The sequence below is a fragment of the Panthera tigris genome, chromosome B4 (genome assembly GCF_018350195.1).
Source record: "Panthera tigris isolate Pti1 chromosome B4, P.tigris_Pti1_mat1.1, whole genome shotgun sequence".
In the NCBI taxonomy this organism is placed as follows: domain Eukaryota; kingdom Metazoa; phylum Chordata; class Mammalia; order Carnivora; family Felidae; genus Panthera; species Panthera tigris.
The window spans coordinates 94,548,219-94,570,913 of NC_056666.1; the positions used below are offsets into that span (position 1 = coordinate 94,548,219).

At 36.3% G+C, this 22,695-nt stretch overlaps 1 protein-coding gene across 1 annotated transcript in view; it reads right to left on the reverse strand.

The window, feature by feature from the left end:
• PTPRR (protein tyrosine phosphatase receptor type R) overlaps positions 1–22,695 on the reverse strand; it is a 274,870-nt gene that overhangs the window by 218,478 nt on the left and 33,697 nt on the right. Inside the window, exon 9 of the mRNA XM_042992752.1 lies at positions 5,058–5,356. Coding sequence (XP_042848686.1) covers positions 5,058–5,356 — 299 coding nt within the window. The remainder of the gene's footprint in view (positions 1–5,057; positions 5,357–22,695) is intronic.

Sequence of the window (22,695 nt, forward strand, 5' to 3'; positions counted from 1 at the left end):
GTTTTAAGCTGCTAAATGTTGAGGTAATACGTTGTGCAACAATGAATAACTGCTACACAGATCAAATCCAAAATGACAAAGCTGGTAAGGTCTACAGACAAAATACCGCTTTCAAGGAAGACAGAAAAGAAGTTTCTAAGATATAACTACACTTATCTGAAAATCCGGAAGAAGAGTTACACATTTTATTATTTAACAAATGTATTATTACCATGGTACATGTTTCTCTCAGGCTCTTATATTTATTCCCTCTAGGAACTTGGGATAAATGTCCCAAGGACTATATTGGAAGACATCTGAGTCACATTCCATATTACAGTAGGCTTGCGTCTTACATCCATTTAGCGTTTTGGACTTGGTATTTAGTATTTGATCCCAATACCCTTCACACAAAATAATTCATAATTTTCCCAAAGCCTATATCTGAATCACACTTTCTGTGGGTTGCCCAGCATGAGCAAGTCACTTAGCTCAGGAATGAGCCCATGCACCTGCTTCCCCTACACTCAACACAGCCTTCTTGTTCCCTGCCTTATAAGCAGTCAGCATCAAAAAGTACACAGGCTACAGTGGTTTTAACAAATCTGAGACATTCTTGAGACATAATATCACGTGTCTAGCAGATTGCACTAAATCACAGTCCTAACTGGCAAATAGTCTGGGTGTTTGGACATAGCCCAGGAACCTGAATTTTCTATTCTCTCAAAGTAAATTTGCTGCCTACTTGGGCCACTGTCAGAGAGTATAACCTTAGTCACCCATTTTGTACAAGAATCACATTCCTGAGGTCACGTTGTAAGTCCTCCTATCCTCATTACTTCTTGAAGGGGCTATTGTGTCTTAATAGAAATTGAAGTCCAGACACTCTGCTCTAGCATACATTTAACTGCCATCTGACATCTAGTCTATCTTTGCTTGTTAACAGTGTCCCAATTTTTATTCAAGTAACCTCCCCTCCCATAAACCGCTTGTGAGTTTTTAGGGATGCTCTAGGGGGTGGAGCATGTAGTTTAGGTTTGAGATAATTAGCTTAGTTTTATCACCTGGCTGCAAGTTGTTCAGGGATGAAGTGAGTAATTAACTTAAATTGCACTAGTCATAGAGATACCCAGGATATTATTGATGGTTGTGAAAGAGTCATTCTTTTCCACTAAAAATGAACCTGCAAGGACAAAACTCCAGGAGGTTCAGGAAACCATGGGGAGATGAACAAGAGAGAACCATCTGAGAATGAAGTTACCCCAGAGGAAGCAGAGCTGGAGAATGAACCCGGCCAATTATTTGCCTTTGATCAAACCACACCTAAAGCTATATATACTACAGAAATGTTGTTACCTGAACCACAAAATTTTCTCTAGTTTGGACTGGATTCTTGTCACTTGCCACAAAATATTTCTAACTAATAAACCTTCCCTGACATGGCAGAATTTCAACAGTAGGTACAAAGGCTAAGTCCACCTTTTAGGATATTCCCTACACAAGTACAAAATTATGATTAAAACAATGTGTCTTTTAAAAAAGTGTTCAACAATTACCTGTCCACAAAACATAAAATACACTAAACATTACAAAATGTATTCACTGTGTCAAGGCTGGACCTTCTAAGCTGTTCAAATCACATCTAGAAATTACCTCTTCCCTTGTAAGATGAAACTCAAAAACTGGTCCACAGCAGAACCAAGATGAAGTGAACCATAACACAGACTCAGGATGTGACTGAAAGCCAGAATTATTCAAAGCATTTGGTTTTAAGGGTCTTCTAAATCAATTGCCTGACGAAAATGTTTTCAAAGAGAGTTTGTGTCATAAAACAAGAGAATGTCTATGTGCTGGTCTGGGTGAGTGGTGAGCAAGACAAAAAGCTTTAGGAGTCTGGGAAACTCACAGAGGCCATCTAAGGCTACTGGAAACTCCCCCATCATCTTCTTATGTGCTCACAGAAGTCTTCTCTCTGCCCTAAGAACTGTCCCTATATCCTCTCTTTTCTCCTCTTTCCTTTCTTTTTTAATGTTTATTTATTTTGAGAGACAGAGAATGTGTGTGCGCACGAGCAGGGGAGGGGCAGAGAGAAAGGGAGAGAGAGAATCCCAAACAGATGAACTATGTGGAGCTCGATCCCACAAACCGTGAGGTCATGACATGAGCTGAAACCAAGAGTCCAACAGTCAATCAACTGAGCCACCCAGGTGCCCCTCTCCTCCTTCTTTTCTCCTTTCCTTTATCCCTTCCCATCTTCTTCCCTCCACTTTCCTTTCTCATCCTCCTCTGCTTCCTCCTCTTCTTAGCCTTTCTCCTCCCTTTTCTTCCTTTTTATTTTCCTTCCTATGAAGACCATTCCATGAAGTAAGTCATAATGTGCCAACTTTTATATTCATTCCAAAGCCTTTCTAGTCCCAGTTTTCTCAGATTTTCCCCAGGCTAGAACATTCTTCACTCAGCAACCTATACGGACCTTGCTGAACCAGAAAAGCCTTTAGTTGGTTCCACTCTACCGTTTTCATCCATACCCCTAAGTTCTCTCCTTCCTGATGTTGGGGGCTTGCTGCCTGATGTAGGACTATGGAATTTCCAGCACATATTTGTTTAAAGCCATTTTTTTTACTGCTACTACAGCCCTGACCTTGAGGACATTCATATTCCCTCTGTATTGCATTTGTACAGAAATCCTAATAACCACATCTTAGTTGAGCTTGTGGGATGTAATTAGCATTCTTTGGGATAAACATTCTAATTGTGTTGTTATTTCCTTGTAATAAATAAACTACAGATTTTCCTGATCAAAAAGAAAGAAAAAAAGGGAAAAATCATTTGTGGACAAATGCTCTAATGAAATTCTTTGTGGAGACAACTGACAATCTGAGAAGGAGGAGTGACACATACATCTTCCATGTCCCTTTTAAATTTCTCATTTAGGAAGAGAAAAAGTCATCTCTTCCTCTCAGTGGAAGTCTTGAAAGTTACATACACTTTTTGGAAATTGGCAGTGGTGTTTTTATTCTGGCTGAAAAAAAAACCCAATAATTTCTCTAATTCAGGAAACATACTCATGAACGCTGCTCATTTTGGTATAAATTAAGCCATAAAATAATTCTTTGCTAGCACTGCAACATTCCTCAATATATATTGTTTACATATATTGTTTTATATATGTAAACTCCTAAATAATATAATATTATATATATATATATATATATATATATATATATATATATAAAACACAAATATATATATACACATACCAGCTAACACTTGATGGAGTGTTGACCGTCTATTTTTTGAGTAAGCAGAACATTACTGATTTATTTAAAAATAACCCTACTTCCCTGGTTTTCCTACTAAATCACACATGCATAAGTAATGTCGATAGATTATATGAAACACTGACACTAGCAATTGCTGCAAGCTACCAAAGCCACAGCATGATTAGAGGCTAGATCACGAGAGGTTAGGGGAGGCTAATACAGCAAATTCGCCTATTGCCTCCATGTAATCATCACTCAGAAGAAAAAGCACAGCTTCTTCATGAGTCTTCAAACCACGAATAAGCTAAAAGTGAAATGACCTGCCAGAATTCCTCATTGATGTCTTTTATCCTCCATAATATTAAATTAACTAGAGAGTGCATGACATTACAAGATAGAACAAACCTCTTGAATGGCAATTCAGTGACTTCAAGAGTTGATGACTGTGGGAATATGATGGTCACCAGAGGAAATATCTCCCATGAGCCCCTAGTATTAACACAGGCATATCCAGATACAGCCACATCGTTAACATCATTTGTCTTCACCGAATAGACACAGTACATGGCTTTCACCTTCAGAACATCTGTTACTCATGTAAATGTACAAAATTTGTTCGAGTACCTCAGGAGGCCAAGTGACCCACATATTTTGTAACAAGAGCTCATCTTGTGTTCTCAATTTGTGATTTTTTACTGAATTACCGACATTTCCCCTCAAACGTTTGCCAAGCAAAACCAGAGATTCCATTTCATCTGTCTCTTTCTGGATCCCCCAAATGACAACTGGATCATAATAAATACTCAGTGTATGCTAGTTGAAAACATCAATGAATGGATCTTTGATTTTCAAGATTAGGTAAAGCATCCTATGTGTAGAAGATAAAAAATAAAGAAAAAGAAAAAAGTTTATCAAATTTAACTACATTTGGTTCATAGAGAGGCTGTCAAAATGTAAACATGGCTTCATTCAATGATCTTGGCCTCAAAAGTCAACATATTTGATTACATTTGGGGGCAAAAAGGCAATAGCAGTCATTTAGCTACTGACTTGCTGTTTTAATGTGAATCCTCCTGTTGTGATTTTAAACTTAAGAGGGACTGTAGTCTAAACAGGGTGTCAAACTTGTATTCAAAGTATGTATTTAAACTATGATACTTCCATAAATCGGAGAACTCTGGCCTGAGTTACATACCCTGAAAATATGAGCAATGGAACCACTGCATTATCTTGATTAATAAAGGGTGATGCCTCTTCAGCGATATTAAGAATATTATCCATCAATTACTCCCAAACCATCTTATTTATTCCAGTGACAGAAAACTACCTTCCCCCTCTACTACACTTCCACCTTTCAGTAGTCTCTTCATTCATTACAATTTTAAGACAAGTGGCTAGAAGATCTTCAGTAGGTACTAATTAATTATGTAAACTGAGACTAAGCCCTGTCTGCTGAACAGATTGTCACAGAAGACAGAGGCTCAGTGCAGAGTATTACCTACTATAACTGCAAGGCTTTCCTAAAGCAATTTTTTACTCAAATATTTATTGACCACCTACTATGTACCACGCACCTTGCTGTGCACAGAGGATACAGACAAGGTTTCTTACTTCATGGGCTTACATTCAAGAGGCATCCAAGAGACAATAATCAAGTACCAAAAAAGAAAAGAAATATCAAAGAATGAGAAGCACAGTGGTAAATAATCCTTGAGATCCAGTGATAACTATTCACCATTGATTTTTTTTTCCAAGCATCAGCCAGAGAGGAAAGTATCGGCATCAGCATCAGCATCAGTTAAACAAAACACTTACCACCACAATTACATTTGCTGCAGGGATAGGAAGGTTTTCCACTTCAAGATCTTGACCAGCCATAGCCAGCAGATTGAGAGATGGGTCATACGCAGGTCTTGGAAATGCTGAATTAACAATTTGGTGGCGTTTGTTTATTTGAGCTTTAGAAGAGGAATGATAGGTATGCTTATATATCTTTTGTGGAGTTATATCCAGGCTCTTCTCAATGTCTTGTGAATGGTGATAAGTGAATACTGGCTTTCCACTCTTCTTCTGCTGAATTGCCAACACTTGATCATTATTTCTGGAAAAGCACCCTGAAATGGTGAGAAAGCAAAAAACAAAAATCAAAGACCTTATTCAGTGAGATGAGTAGAAATATCTGATAAAGAGAATTACCTGTCCTCAGGCAGCTTTAAGACTTGTGAAGAATTTAGATCGGGTGGTTTCCACCTTTTCCCCTGCTTCATTATCCCACAAATAGGACACACTTGGCTGGTCTGGAGGCATCTCAGAGACTTAGGGTGGACAGAAGTGGGTGTAGTGTGAAAAAGTCCTATTTATTAGATATTCTTACACATCTTTCAGTCCAGAACTTCCTCCTTTATCTATACTCCCAGTTCTAACATCCATTTGAGTTTCTATTCCTGGATGCCCTATCTGTTATGATTTTGATAACCATTAATGTCATATCCAAGCCTTCCTCCCTTTAATCAATAGCCTTTAATACAACTCTTTTTTTATACTTATCTTGTTTGTATTATAGTTAGCAATGTATGATCTTTTTTAAATGCTTGCAGAATATTTTAAGCTGAAGGCAGAAATCTGAATATACTCAGCAACTTCTCGTTTGGTAACAATAACCATTCTCTCCTTAGTAATATGGCTGTCCAGATACCATGATACATTCACCTTTATTTCTCTGTTAGGCAAATATCCATTGACTTGTCTAACTCCTTTTCCTATTTGTCATTGGCCACAGGAAGAAATAGATAACATGTACACGTGACCCAAAAGAATATCACTAGGTCAAGCATCAGTTAGAAAAGCAAAGATCTTCTATATAAGATGATAAGCAGAGTAAACGTATCACAAGTAATGCCACCCAGATTTTCCTTTGGTAGGTCACGGCAACAATAAGTGGTACAAATACTGTCCTTAGAAAATGACCTACCTCTTTTTATAAAAGTTCTGGGGTGCCTAGAATTCTTATTGAATATTTATAGTAAAGGAATTGCTAGTTTTTACAGCTTTTGCCCTCCATCAAGCTTTTTGTGACCAGCATATATTTCTATCATCTTCAGCAATTCTGTCTTACCAACATGCTTTCAACTTTCACTTAGGGATATAAAGACAGGCTATTTTTAGTTGGCTTAAGTGCTTTCTTCCATGACATAACACTTTGGGAATCATCTTTGGGTACCAGTGACTTTAGCCTTTCAGATTATTCAAATCACAATTATATTTCATGTGAATTCTGAAATAGTAATATATACCAATGTATCTTCAATCTTGAGTTTGCTAAATATACTAAAAGCTTTTAAAAAGCAATCAAGCTACCATAATTTTCCAAAGATGATGATTGGGCAGTGATGACCTTGAAATAATTGTTTCTCTGAAAAGAGATATTCAGATTTGGAAATGAAAATGTCTTTAGGAACATATATAATATTATGAAATTCAGAACAGGGTACTTCAATGTTATTATTCTTGCAGTGTTTTATTAATGGAGATTGGTGCTAAAATGTTTTAGATGTATATTGACTTTCTGACCACAAGACGTCTATTTAGAATTTTATTGAAAGTAATTTACTCAATAATATTATAGTGTCCTGGAAGTTTCTATACTTCTGAAAAGTGAACACTTTTCTCCCTCCCCTCTATGAGAACTGAATCTAATATTGTGAAATGCAACAAAGAAGTGGTCAACTTGGAGTTAAGAAATAAAATGGGCATACTATTTTTATCTTAGTTGGCTTTTTTAATACTCCTCTTTTAAATATGGTCTCTTGTTTTGGGAAAGGCATACTGTATGCTTGAATGAATTTGGGTTTCTCACGTGACAGACTGGCCCTCCTACCAAAAAAAAGGTTTCTATAATGTTTAGTAGCATGAAAACTATACCTGCCACGATAGCGCCATTGAAATAGGCATGTTAATAAAGATTAACATGCAAAAAAAAGACAGGTTTAGGAAGACTCAGAAAGTAAAAGATAAAATAGTGGGGAGTGGAGAATTTCAATAAGAAAGAAAGAAGCAGCTTAAAAGATCAGAGAATGTAGATTTATGATGAGAGATGAATATAGAACTGAGAAAGTTACACAATTATGTTCAATCTTTCTTTATATACGCTATCAATCTTAGCAAACCTTGTCAGAGCCACTTTACTTAAATAAGATAGGTGAGTCTAACAAATCTCCCTTGTGCTAAAACTGGCCTACAAGGAAAGGTGAAAAAATCTAATTTTGTGAGTAATTGTAACACAATTAAAATTTCCCAGCCTTGTCCAGCTGTGTATGTGAAAAGACTTACTCCTGCCCTGTCCTTAAGTAACAAGAACAAAGTAGGCAGCATAATATTAGGAGTTCCACTATAACCATCAGGTAGGAAAAAGTTTTTCAAAGTGTTGTGCTTAGTTTCCCGCAACAGAATCACCTGGGATATTCAGATGCAGAGTCCTAGATCCCAGCCTAGAACGGCCATGGCAGAATCTCTGGCGATGTAGCCTAGGAATCTGGATTTATAACTAAATTCTTCTCACATTCAAACTCTGAAGCTGAGGCCCACTGACCTAGTCTCTGGAACTAGCTCTGTCTTCTCTATCTTCAAATGCCACCTCTCTATTACCCCCTTCAGTTCAGCATTATGAATACACTCAAGTAAATATTTCAGTAATGTTAAGATAGAGATGCCTATTAAATATCAAACTGCTGAATTAGAAATTTAATAACTAAGTGTGTAGTTCATAGTTGGAGAGAGAAAGATGGATTTGTGACTCATCCAATACACATAAAATTTAAAGCCAAGTGACCAGATATTGATGATGAAGAAAAGACTACGGACAGAGCACTCTAGAATTCTAATATTTTGAGTCAGGGAACTGACTGAAGGAGGCAGCAAAGACAAGTGAGAAGGAATGGTAATAGAATAAGAGAAAAACCAAGGAAGAGAGAAAAACTTAAGGAAATGTTTCTGAACTTGTATGTATTATAGGCACTGAAAAATCACTCTCATAGTGATGTCTCTAGAAATAAGTATATAAATGCAACTTCCACGTGTTACCATGGAAGATAAATCCCACTGAAGAACATTCGTAGATTTTAAAAATTACAAAGCACACTGAGACTACTTGCATGAGAGACAGTCAGAAGATGGAGTAAGTGGGAAGATTCTCATCTAAGAAAGAGTAAATAAAAGAGAAAAATAAATGAGGCTTTAAAATAGGTTGATTTAAAACACCCAGAGATAAAAGAAGAAAATAAGAATAAGGGATTTAAGTAAAAGAGAATAAGCATGTTTCATTCCAAGCGGAAATCATAGAAACAAAAAAATAAGGTAATTGATGAAACGCAATGTATGGGTTATACAGTAGAGTAGACACCACTGAACAGAGATTTAGTAAATTGGAAAAATTTAGGTGACAATTCAGAAATCAGCACAGAGAAATTAAGAGAAGAGATGTGAAAAAGAAGGTAAGAGATTGTGGTAGACTGACTTTTCAGATGGCACTCTGTGATCCACACTTGGTATTCACATCCTTAAATAATCCCCTCCCATTGACAGTGAGCTGGATCTCACTTTATTTATTTTTTTTATATGCACCTCTTTGTTTATTGCAGCATCATTTACAATAGTCAAGATATGGAAACAACCTAGTGTCCATCAATAGACAAATGGATAAAGAAGATATTTTTTATATACATATACATATATATTATATTTTTTAATATACACAAATATACATAAATGGAATATTACACATAAAAAAGGATGTGATCTTGCCATTTGAGACAACATGGAGGAGACCCAGAGGGTATTATATTCAGTGAAATAAGTCAGAAAGACATGGAATAAAAAGCACATCATAGAGAATATAGTCAACAATGTTTTAATAACGTAATAATGTGTGGTAAGTGTAGCTTCACTTATGGTGAGCATTGTACATGTGAAACTAATGTAACATCGTGTGTCTATTATACTCATATAAAAAAGATTTCTTAGGGGCACCTGAGTGGCTCAGTTGGTTGAGCATCTGACTCTTGATTTCAGCTCAGGTCATGATCCCAGGGCTGTGGGATCGAGCCCTGCATCAGGCTCCACGCTGTGTGTGGAGCCTGCTTAAGATTCCCTTTCTCAGCCCCTCTCCCTCTGCACCTCCCCCACTCGTGTGTGTGTGTGTGTGTGTGTGTGTGTGTGTGTGTATGTGGACATGCATGTGCTCTCTCTAAATAAAAAAATGTAAAAAACAGTTTTAAGGGGGAAAAAATAAAATGGTGTCTTGGAATAGAAAGATGTGTTGTAGATGAAGTGAGGGAGATGGATGATGGTGATATTAAATACTAATTTTTAGAGATTGGAGCATTAATCTAGCAACATTTGCGAAGCTTATTTTTATTTGATGTTGCTTGCTGTTGCTGGTCTGTGTCATATATTCTTGTCATTAAATACAATATCTGAATGTAGGGAGGCTGGAGAGTCTTGGGAGTATTATACATACTAAACATCAAATGTGAGTTTGGGAATATCACTTAAAATCATATGTAATACAGTGTTTATATTTAAATATTACGTAAACTGATTTAGGAACTATAAGTGGCATTTAAATTTTATAAATAGAAACAATTTCAGATTATATGTGATTTTATAGCTTTTGATAAATGAGTGAATAAGATGGCATTTACAAATTTTTATGGCATTTTTATGGTATTTAATAAGGTTAGTTTTTGTTGACTGAAATCTTGACCATCTCTGGATTCACATATCTTTCTAAGTTAGTTCATGGATTAGAATTGCAGCTCCTAATAGCAGTTTGTATCACCTGCTTAATCCCCCCCTTTTTTTTTTACTTCTGTGGGGTTCTCCAGCCCACCTTCCCACTGCCTTCAGTGCCTACACCATCCTCTCTTCTCTCCCCCACTCCCTCTACGTCATTAGGGTGCTCATATCAGAGTGGTGTCCCTTCCACAGAGTTAAGGTGTCAGCCACCTTAACTTCGATTCATACGTGTAAATACATTTTTAGTATACATCATTTTCTTGGCTAGTTTTTTTCTCAAAATAACACAGGGAGAAAAATCCTAAATGTTTTTTTATTACACTGTTTTTGGTTTACACCCTCAAAATTATTATATGATTAAAAGGTATTTGTACAGCAAAATTTTACTCCATTCATTTATTTAATCACTTGAAATATTGAGCATTTGCATGTTGTTCCTTATTTAAGTTTGTTATATAGCACTGTTCAATTTAAATAATTCATATGTGGTCTCTTGGTATGCTTTTAAAATTCACAGTGTTACCAGGAAAACAGTACATATTGAAAAATGCGATATTCCATATTGGGTTGTTCAATATAGGATTAGGTTTATAGGCAGCGTATTAGAAATTATCACTTTGAATTCCTCCTTCCCATTTATGATGGAAATAAAGTCTGTCCATTTTAGCTTTTCTATAATAACAGTTTTAAATATTACTTTAAATAAAACTTTAAATTTAAAAAAGGGCAGCAACAAAATAGTTCACTATAACCTGTAAATAATGGCAGCTCTTTTCCTGATTATTGAGATATTTATAAATGGTAATTTTGTCTCATCAAATATTCTTTTGTTTTTGGAGCACCAAGGCATTTTGGATTCTGAAGCTTTATAAGGACATGTTATTTGGGGAGTAATTGATGCCAACTTTATTGAGAACACCTATCTTATTTTACTAAGATAATACTTTTTTGACATGCAGGATTACAGTGACCCAGTTGATTCCAGTACACCACCCCTTACAAAAGAGGAAAAATGGAAATTTTGAAGGAGATGGAGTTTGTACTTCATAGTCTACTTTAAAAGGATACACTGTCTTCGTTTTCATTATACTTTCAGTACAGTTGACTTCTGAAATGTGGATTTTAAACAAGTTTGAAGATTAAGAATTTGAAATGGGAATATATGATGAGAAAATACAGGAGCTAACTATTTGGTTCTTTTTCATCTGTTAACAATTACAGTTTTGACACCTCAAAGTTGCACACATTTGATTCTTCAACTTCTTCACTCTTTAACTTTCATCCCTTTCATCCTGGCTCTGCTTCTTCACCATGAGACAGAGCTCTTTGCCATTTGTTTCAAATGTAAGAGAAAACAATAGATAAGTTTTGTAACTGCTCTCTCCTCTACCTTTAATTGCACCTGTTATGGGGAGTAACCATACTACCATGTCAGAGAATGAGGTGCCTTGCTCTTTCTCCTGGTCAGTCCATCTCCTGTATACTGGATTCATCCTCTTGTTTCTCACATGGGACTTTCAGTCTACCAGCAGTCAGCACAGACACCGATGCGAGGCTTAGACCCACAAACCGTGAGATCATGACTTGAGATGAATTCGGACATTAAACCAACGGAGCCACCCAGGCACCCCTATTCCATACTTTTCTGTTTCCTTTTACGACTCTAATACTGGATCTCACTTTAGACTTACTCTTAACCAACAGATAATGGCAAAGGTGATGGGATATTACTTTCTTGATTAGGTAAAAAAGATGTCACTTCTGTGTTGCTAGGAGACTCTCTCCTGCTGACTTTGATGCAGCAAATTGCCATGCTGGGATGTTAAGGGATCTGGTGGCAGAAAATGAGCAAGTTATCTTCTGATGGTTTCTATTTTCTCTGTGTAGAAGTGAGGCCATCTCATAAGCGAGAGGACAAAGGAGGAAAGATAGTTACGTTTCAGAAAAATGGAGAAAGATTGAAACAGTTCTTGAGATAAAGTTGATCTGAGATCTGAGATATGTAGTAGGATTCCTCATCTTCACTGAGAATTCAGTGGTAACTGTCTCAGGCCCCTAAGGGATAGAGTGTCTCACAGAATGTTTAGCAAACAGCTTTTCAAAGATACTCATCTGCATTTAAAATATAAGTAGTTTGATCACAGAAACAGCATTTATGTGCAAATAGCCAGTTTTGATGGTCATAAAATTCCATGATTTAAATTTCACTTTGGATATGACCTTGGTCATCTCTGAAGGCATCTTTAACAAAGAGCAATGGATAGGGGCGCCTGGGTGGCTCAGTCGGTTGAGTGTCTGACTTCGGCTCAGGTCATGATCTCACGGCTTGTGAGTTCGAGCCCCGCGTTGGGCTCTGTACTGACTGCTCAGGGCCTGGACCCTGCTTCGGATTCTGTGTCTCCCTCTGTCTCTGCTCCTCCCCCCACTTGTGCTCTATCTCTCTCAAAAATAAACATTAAAAAATTTTTTTTAAAAGAACAATGGATAAAATGACAATGTTAAGTTAGAGTATGTTATGATCCATTATTTCAGATTCAGGGTTGGTAACTCTTAGATGCACCAGGTAGAATGGCCTTGCATGCACCATCTCAGAATAAATCCTCAAAGCAGCAAGGGTCAATCAGTAACCTGTGAAAGGAACAAAAGGATGAAGCAGCATTCTCTCAGAGACCCGAAAAAGTGAACAATGAAAAAAGGGAAGCTTGGTTCTCTGATCATTTTGTGAAAGGATAACCATTGTTTTTAAAGCACTGCCAGCACTTTCCTTTCTAGAAAGTAGATATAAATGGATAGCATCAGGGAAGTCCCTTGGGAATTTCTACACGAGAAAAGATGAGGCTCTCATCTGATTTGTAAACGCCTCTCAAGAAAATGTTAAAAATACACAGGAGTACCAATGAAAGTCTATATAGAAGATGCCTATTAATGATAGCCAGAAAGGAAAGAAACACACTTCTTAAAAAAGCAATGGACCAGGAGGTAAGGGACCTAGATTCTAGTTGCAACACCCCTACCCCCATCTATGTAAGCCTGAACAAGTCTCCTCACAGCTGAGCCTCAGTTTTCTCCTCAGAGAATGAAAATGCTTCTGGTATATCTATGACTAGATTAGAATGCACTGTACTTCAGTAAAAGACAAGCCCCAACTCAATTGGATCTTGCATGATTCTGACTTTTTTCTCAAGAGATAAGTTTTTCCATATGTACAATAAAGAAGTACACTTACTTTCCATAAGTAAAATAAAAAAGGTTACACCTAAAGCTTTACAGTTATACTCACTTTTGTAATTTTTTCTGATGTAATGAATTATATTACTGTTATGTTTTTGCTTCATCTAAGATAGCTAAGATTGCTGTTAGCCTCCAGTTCCCCTTAATGAAATTTGCTTTCCTCCATATATCCTCTTGGGACATCTTCAAAACCCTCCCTTAAAGAATGCAACTTATGTATATACAAGATACAGACAGTGATCCTTTATAATGTATTACTTTGTATCCTCTGAAATTTGTGATTTTTTTACATTTATTTTAAATTTAAGACAATAAATGTCCAGACTGTAGTCAAGTTTCAGTTTATGTTTTCCCATGATTTCGATTTTTTCCAGAAAGAACAAAATTATATGCAAATCACCAACATTCATGTATCAGACTCAAAAGGCTGTTTTTCACTTAGTTCAAGTTTTTTTTCCAACCATTCAGTGTGTCATACACCGTTGCCACTGTTCTTTTCCAAATGTCTGATGTGTACTATGACTGACGACTACTTCTCTCTGGGTCTAATCAATTAGATCAATAGACCAAGTACAATAAAAGAGCCTCTGGCAACTTATAGGAGCAGTGATTTCCGGAAATGATATCCTTGGATGTAAGGAGGCTAACATTTAAACTATTCTCTCAGCTGTTCTGCAATTCTATTGGTAATGGTTAACCCAAGATGTCACTACAGTACTGATCTCCAGTTACAAGGACCCACCATAATAACCCTCACTCTTCCTGATGAACACTGCAGTGCCCCCCAGATGTGCCAGCTGATGTCTTTTAGGATAACCTCCCAGCTTTAACATATGATCACTCCTACCAGTGTTTTCATGGAAAGTTACACCAGTGTTTTGAAAGAGTACATATGGCCCTGTCTATCTATAAAGTCAGTTTTATAAAATTCAGTTTGTGTGTCTTAGTTACATTCTAACAACATACATGTATGTATGTATTTATATGTGCCACATTTATTTGGTTTTGTAGCCTGACAGCAGACAACAAATTTGACCAAAAAAAAAAAAAAAAAAGGTTCATCTTCAAATGAGCAATTATGTAATAAAAAGTAAAAAAAAATAAAAATAATAAAATGAGAGTTTCTACAAGATAACTATGGAATTTATAAAAATTATAAACCATTATGGCCCCTGTTAAACAGAAGGCTTGGATGAGCTTGTCACTGAAGGAACACTTCTTTCCAGGAATGGTCTTCCTAAAATCTGGTCTAAGCACGGGTTTCTACGATGTGAAAACATAATCCCATGAGGAGGTGCTATGTCATTCTCTAAAAGACTATTTAAATGTTTCACATGTTTGACCAGTGATGTGTCTGGTATATCTATATATTTTTTTAAATACCAAAGTAATTAGTCTATTTCATAGAGCTGGCTCTATTCTTCTCTATGTAGGAGAGAACCAGAATCCTAATGATTTTAATTAAGGCATCTTGTAAACTTTTTCTGTGTGTTCTTTGATATAAACACTCCTTCATATTTCTTGAAATATTCCATTAGAAGATGTAGTTCCTGCTCCTACTTCCAACCCGCTGTAACTACTTACTTCTTCCTCTTTATCTTATCCACCCAAAGTTGAGCTGCACAATAACCAACTCTATTTGGGAGTTGCAGGACTGACTGTCATTTCAGGAAAAATCCACTGTGTGCTATGTGCCGGTGGCAAAATTACAATGAACGAGTTTCACGTTTCTTGATTTCTGCCCAGCTTTAATAGAGTTATTTTTCATCTGATAAATGCATGTTACAGTACAGCATAATACAGTTAGGACAGTGCCCTTTGGGACAATGTGACTAGACATAAGTCACAAGGAAGCAATGGGGTTAAGACCACTGGCCTCAGACTCTGCTGGAGAAAGTGAGATTTATGTCAGTTCAGACAAATGCAGTCAGAAGCCCCCACCGCCCCAGCCCCCATTCCTGAAGAACTGAGCTGAAGGATATTTGCAGGAGAGGTCGACAAGAGTAAATGCTACTATCTCTTAAATCCTACACAGCCATTAAAAGAACTTCATCAAGATATGCCTTCTGGGGAAATTCAGAAGTACAGAAAAATGATCATGTGGCTGGAAAGCTGAGAAATACTACTCTCTGAAGAAATCATAGGAATTGAGTTCCACATGTACTTACTCAGTAATGAAGCAGTGCATTTGTAAAATCTAACTTTTATACTTCAGTTATTGTTATGCAAACAGCTAAAATATTATTTACAAATAGTTATAGAGATTATAAATTATTTCCATCATTTTTATAGTAGAGTCCTCCAGATAATTTGAAAGGTGGGATCCAATAGCAAGACAAAGAAGAAAATACATGTCTGTTTTAAGAATAATTCTCGCAGTAGATTAAGAATTATATTAAAACATAGCAAAATGAACATTAGAACAAACAAAATGAACATTAGAAAATTAAAATATTGCCATAGTAATGATATTACAGAGATGTAAATGTCTGGATATTGGGGCAGGAGGAGGGTGAAGAACAAGGTCCAGTGGCCACTTGAAGAGACCCCTGCCTGGTACCCCCTGCCTACAGTTAGATAGAGATTTGGAGACGCTTGGTAGGCCCTTAAGTCAACACTTCCATTCCATTCTGTCTTAGTCCCTTCCTCCATCATTTGAAATTAATATCACTGGTCTAAGGCACTGCTCTGTCATAATTCTTTGAAAAATAAACCTCTACTAGGGGAGGACCACGCAATTAACAACTATTCTTACCTGGAGTAGAAAGTGCTCCAAGATACCAGTTAATCATTTGTCACCCGACCTCTCCTACCCCTAATCAAATAATACTTGGCACTTAAATGGCACTTACTAAGTGTAGTTAGCATACAATATCCTATTTAATACACAACTGTACAGTTGTATAATATATAACCTCCATTTTAAAAAGAGGAAATTGAGACTTAGAAAGATTAAGTAACTTGCCCTAAGTTACAGAGCTAGAAAGTGATCATGTGTGGATTTGAACCCGATCACAATATCATGCTCTTAACTACTATGGTATTCTGTTAAAGGTTATCTAAAAATATGGCATTTTCCCCTTTATTTTAATTTTCTCTTTACTTCTCTCTTTAAGCTATTTTATTTTCTTCCAGGGAGAATAAAAATACTGTCTTGAATCAACAAGGCAAAGCAAGTAAGTTGCATATAATTTAAAACCACACCACATGTTAGTGGATTGATGGGCTTTCAAGCTAACTCACCATATTATGTACAGCATTCTTTGTATGGAGCATCTTTCCCAGTAACCCAGTGATTGGAGTTGGCTCTGTACAGTTATGCATAGTGCTTGATCTCCCCTCCAGGGTCCATCAGGAGTTGGGGCGTTACTATAGTGAAAGAAGAGCAGTAGAGTCTTGCTCTGTACATGTTGCTGTATAGGCTGGTGAGACACTCTTATTCTGTGTTCATTTTGTGCTCTTTTCCAAGGATCAGTAGTTAAGGCTGCCTTAATCCATTGTGCACATTTAAATGAGGACGTGGACATTGCTTCAGGTCTGAACTAGGAAAAAAATGATTCATGTCCTCACTGAACTTGGCATTTGCTTCGGTATAATTAAACATATTGATCTACGTTTAATACAGATACAGATACATTGCTGCATCATGTGAACTATTAGTTTTGCTTTGTTTTTGGTCCATGCGGCTGCAATTTTAATGGACACGAACATCTTAATAAATTGAAATCAAATGAGATTTGATTATGAGGACAGTCTTGATAGCCATTACGAGTAAAAAATTATTTAAATGGAAAGTGCTAATAACGTTCATAATATAAATTTGCTAATTGTCACTCTGTGGCAAATATCATTGCAATAGCAGACACTTTGCAGAGATGTTATCTGGGGAAAAAGCATTCGGAAATTTGATCTTAAAATAATAATTTGCCATTAAATATTTTTTCAAAGCTATTAAAATCCTTTATGCTGGGAAATATCAACGTTACTCTAAATGTGTCAGCATTTGTAAGTGCTTTGAAAATGAAGAATGCATTCATGGGCCAAGTAGGATCTTTCAAAATCCTCTTTTAAAGGGAAAAAATGGTTTTCTCTACCTTTTAAATTTGACTTTGTAAACAGTTTTTAAAAGATTCAGCAATAAACTTACCATAAAATATGACATCCATATTATCATTCGTACTAATGGAAATACATGGGTTTTGATGTGTGAGCCATCATTTTATAAAAAGTGACTTTTTACAATTCATAAACTAGTCTCCATTCTTCAGATATAAGCATGTCTCCCTTTAGGTGTAGCATTTTCCCATATGAAAAAAATGTATGGTATCCAAAAATTTTATGGTTCCATAAACACTTTGGCTACACATTAAAAGAGAGAAAGAAAATGTACACAGCCATTCAAATACTCCTAAATTTTCTGTGATGGTTTGTTTTTTGTTTGAGAGAGCAGCAGAAGATTGGATTATTTGGGGTCTTGATATATTGAACCCACTAACTCACACTTCCGCTTGATTTTGAATGTGTTAAGTGGCTCATATTTGTTATTGCAAGATAGATGATAACCAATCAGTAATCAAAATTAGGAGTTCTGGATCTATTCCTTAGTTCATAACTCTCACGCTATGTGTCTTATCTAATTCCTTGATCTATTTAAAATAAAGACATTCATCTCATTCCCATCCTGAAGTAGTATAAGAAACTCATTTAGGAATGTCTAACTAGGAGGAGTTCAACACACAACTCCACTACAACTATCATCATGCCCAGGGTGCACAAACTTATCCTACAAACTATGTTTAAATGAAAGCTTTTCTGTCCCATTTCATTTCTTTGTAACTAATCAATGTAAATTGGATTGAGGGAACAATAGTAAAATCAATTCTACTCTTCACAGTTATGAAGATAAGATGTAATCTCTTTAATTTAATTTATTATAATATATTTTGCCTAATACATCCTGAATGCGTTTATTCATTCATTGGACATTCACTGATGGCATACTAGGCAACAAGTTCTAGGAAATGGTATAGAAGCTACAATTCCATTATTATCCTCAAAAAGCTTCAATATACAGGCTAAGTACAATAACAGAAGAATATACAGGGCCCCAAAGGAAAACCCAGGAAAGTTACTTGAACGATGTGGGATATCAAAGGAAGGATTCTCAAAGTAGGCAATGCCTGATGAAGATTTGAAATGGGAGGAAGAGTTGTCTAGAAAAAGAAGCAGAGATGGGTATTTAAGATAAATGGACCAACATGTGAAAAGTATGAGAGGCAAGGCAAACCAAAAGAAATTTGGTCTTAGTGTGATAATAGTGTGCAAAGATGGCCGCCATGACAGGAAATAAGAATGGAATTAGCCAAGACCTGAGGGTGGAAGACTTTGCCCTGCTAATGAATTTGGGTTTTATTTTAAAAGAAAAGAAAATAGCTGTATTAAAGAATTGAACAAGGGGAGAACATGATCAGATATGCTTTTTTTTCAAGTTTTACCTCTGACATTATTATGAGGGATGGATGTGATGAGAGGATTGTATTGTAAGATACTATATGAGAAATAAGGACCTACCCCAAGGCAGTGATGTGAACATGGAGAGTGGAGAAGACTTGGTGACCTTTCAGATGAACACAGTAAAGGAGGGAGGGCACAGGATGAGTTATTAATTTCCGGCTTGGGTGATCATGGGGGATCTTGGTGTTATTCACAATGATACGAAATACAGAAATAAGAGCAATTGTGATGGGAAGCACTGAGTGCTAATAGATAAATATAAGGTGTTTGTGGGATATTCCGTGACTCCTAGGTAATTATAACTACATGACTGAGATTCAGGAGAAATATGTGAAATTAAAACATGGATTTAGGAATTTTTGATATGTAGATCTGAATATAATCATCCAGGGATATTGTACAGAGAGGGAAATAAAAGCAGACACATAAATTCTAGAAAGTGCTAACCATTAAATACTACTCAGAGGAAGACCTAAAAGTAGAAACTGAGGAATGGCTTGAGAGATAAGAGGGAAGCTAGAAAGTAGTGGCTATCCAATGGAAATCAGTGGGGAGAATTCTCAAATTCAGAAAGAGATAAAATTAGATAAATGATGTAAATATTCATTGGTAAGAAGAAGATAACTTAATTATGTTCAACATATCATAAACGGGACAATAAGATGAGGATTGGAGTTGGTAGAGAAACAGATGAGAAACAAAAAAGAGAATGATAAATGTGGATAATGCATTCCAGAATCTTTATAAGGCACTAGTCAGGGTATGATCTCCAATAAAATACGCAATCTTCAAGGTGTTAGGAGTGTGTGATGTTCAGTATACATATATATATGCCTCTGATGTGCCAAAGAAGTAGACAGGTTTGTCCAAGTGCTTTAAATCTTGTTTATAAATTAGCTATATGAATCCTTTTGTATCACAATAGCCATTCCTACATGTATGTACAAGGCATTTCACTAAGAAGTGAAAATATAGCGGAACCAGCAAGGCATTTGAGCTGCATAGCATCTGGTAATCAATTTGAAGGAGTTGATGTGCAGTTCTGGTCTCTTGCAAGCCCATCCATATTGTTCTTAAGTTCACAATGCTGGAAAAGTCTGTTTGAGGTAGTATGTCCCCTGGGCATGTGAGGTCCTAGGGAGAAACCTGAGTGTTGGATAAAATGAGCTCTGTTGAAGTCCGTTCTAGAAGTGGCTAAGTTGACTAAGCGTGTCTTGCATGGGTGCCAAGAAGCAGTTAAATGCAAAAGAGAGAGACCAAAAATATCACTGTGTTGTTTCTATTTATTCAATATAATTTAAGTCTTTAGTAGCTTTTATGCCAGGCACCGCCCCCAGGTGCTAGGCTGGGCAGGAACTGCAATAAATACAGCAGTAAACAAAACAGACAAATATCTTTGTCTTTAAGGAGCTTACATTTCAAAGGGGAAAGGAGGAATCACAGTAAACAAAACAAATAAGTTAAATATATGATATGGAAACTGGGGAAAAACCTCTGGGGAAAAAAGTAAAGCAGGAAAGGGTATTGAAGTTTTTTGGGGGGAGAAGATGAAATAAATATTAAATAGGATAGTTAGTGAGGGCCTTCCTGAGAAAGTAACATTTGAGTAGAAGGCTAAAATGAAGGGATTAAGCCAGAGATACTCGTGGAAAGAGTGTTTCAGGCAAAGAAAAATGCAAAACAAATGAGGTGGGCTAGTGCCTGGCATCTTCTTGGAACAGCAAGGAGACCAATGTGGCTGAAGACAGACAAAAAAGAGGACAGTAGTGAGAGATGATATCAAGGAGATAATGGGAGAAGAGAATATGGTAGAACCTGGGCCATTGTAAGGGTTGTGTTGAGCGATTTTGAACAGAAAAAACAAATTCTGGAGTTCATTGAGAAAAGACATTTTAAAATCTTAAAGAATAATGTATTATTTTCCTATCAATCTACCCTTTCTTTTGAAGGTGGTGCCTTTGCAAATGATTTCCCTGATCCTCCTGGTCTCACCATAGGAATCTTTCTTTCTCAAAGACTAGAGAAATTGACTGCATTTCTCTGAGAGTGAAGCTGTATCTTCAGAAGATACATCGAAGGCAGTCTTCGGTGCTGTCCAGAATGCTCAAGAGTAGGAACAACATGAACGTTTGAAAGAACCTTTTCCAGAGCTTAGAGAGAGAAATGCATTGAAATCACGTTCTGTTTTGTTGTTGTTGTTGTTGTTGTTTTTAGCAAAACATTCACTAGAAACAATAAAGCTTTCACATGAGAATTTTTAACAGCCCAAGACCTTCACTCCTTTGTAAGTAAAACACTACTCAATAAATATCATCTCCTGAAACAGAACATAGGTTTTTGGGCAAAGAAAGAGAAAAGACAAGGAAAAAATAAGCTTTGTGTAAATCTTGGGGTACCATTCATGTTATTGGGGCACACTTTCTTGGATATTCCTGAAGTAGTCTTTTCAACTGGAGTTTATGTATTACATTGGTTCATAGAAGGAGTAAAGAATGAGTACAGCTAGGTAAAAAGGATTTGACTAACTCAATGGTGGCCTTAACTCAATGGTGGCCACTAACTCAATGGTGGCCTTTCCTACTGTATGATTTCATACAATATACAGTCACAGGTCTGAACACATGCGTTTTCATCTTAACTGTGCTGTTAACTGGCATAACTGTTAAATAGTTAAATTTACTATTTAAAGTAAATACTGTCTACCATTTACTGGATCTTAGTTTTCTTACCCGAATAGTAAGCAGTTGGATAGACAATAACTACAACATTCTTTGTTAGGGAGATCTAGGAAAGTGAGTTGCCATAGAAAGAGTTGAAACTGAGTTATTTAACAAGCTCTATGCTCAGTAATTTATTAGAATTATTTTACCTAAAGATGTTAATTACACAGTATTGTACCTCTCATCATCTTTTTGTTCCCACGGACACTACAAAGAGACCACAGTACTTTTCCCTATTAAGCCAGTTAAAACTCAGGGTTGGTCAGAATTTATTTATTTATTTATTTATTTATTTATTTATTTATTTATTTATTATTTTCTTGCTTGCTTATTATTTTGCATAGTGTCTTAGGTAATCATGACCAAATAATTGGAGATGGCACTCAAGTTGAAAACAGTTGGCTACCATCATTAGGGGAATGATTATCTGGAAGGCAACAGTTCCTTGTTGCCTGAGTAGAGCACTCACATCCTGTCAGCCAATTTCTCCCATCCCTAAACGGTTCTAATATGTTATCAGTTCCACCAGCATGAAGTAGCTGTTGGCACCCAGGGCATAACCAAAATGGACCAGTTAGCTTTTCAGTAAAGAGGGCGAAAAAAGAGAATTCTTTTCCCTCCTTTATAAGCCTCACTTCTATCCTGAGAGGAAAGCGTTCTGTAAAAGAAACAAACTCACTCAACAAGTAATCAATGACTTCTTGCTCTTTGTCCTCCCACCCATTCGCTTTCATATTACTCAAATCTACAGGAGCTTAGATCAAAAAATATGTGTTTCAGTTCCAATGAAAGTCCTAATAATGTTATTAGATAACTGTGATGAATTTTAATCTGATGACAGCTTGTGACCCACAAATTGCTGTTTAAAATTAAAATGCATTCAAAATGAAACTGGCAAGACAGCTACACTATTAAACTTGCAATCTGCTGTGAAAAAACACCTATCAAAAGCACTATATTAAATATGAATACAATTAATTTCTATATAGCATCTTGCAATTGAAATATGAAAATGATAGCCCAACAATGCATTGCCTTATCAATTTCAAATTGGTTGAATATTTTTTTTTTCAACTTAAGAAGTCAAGTAGAGGTGGACAGGCTTGTGTCTGGTAATACACCCTTTGGCAGAGCTCCAGGTATAATCTAGGGCTAGAGACTTCTAGGTTTCCCCTTTGATCAACAAAATCCTCTAC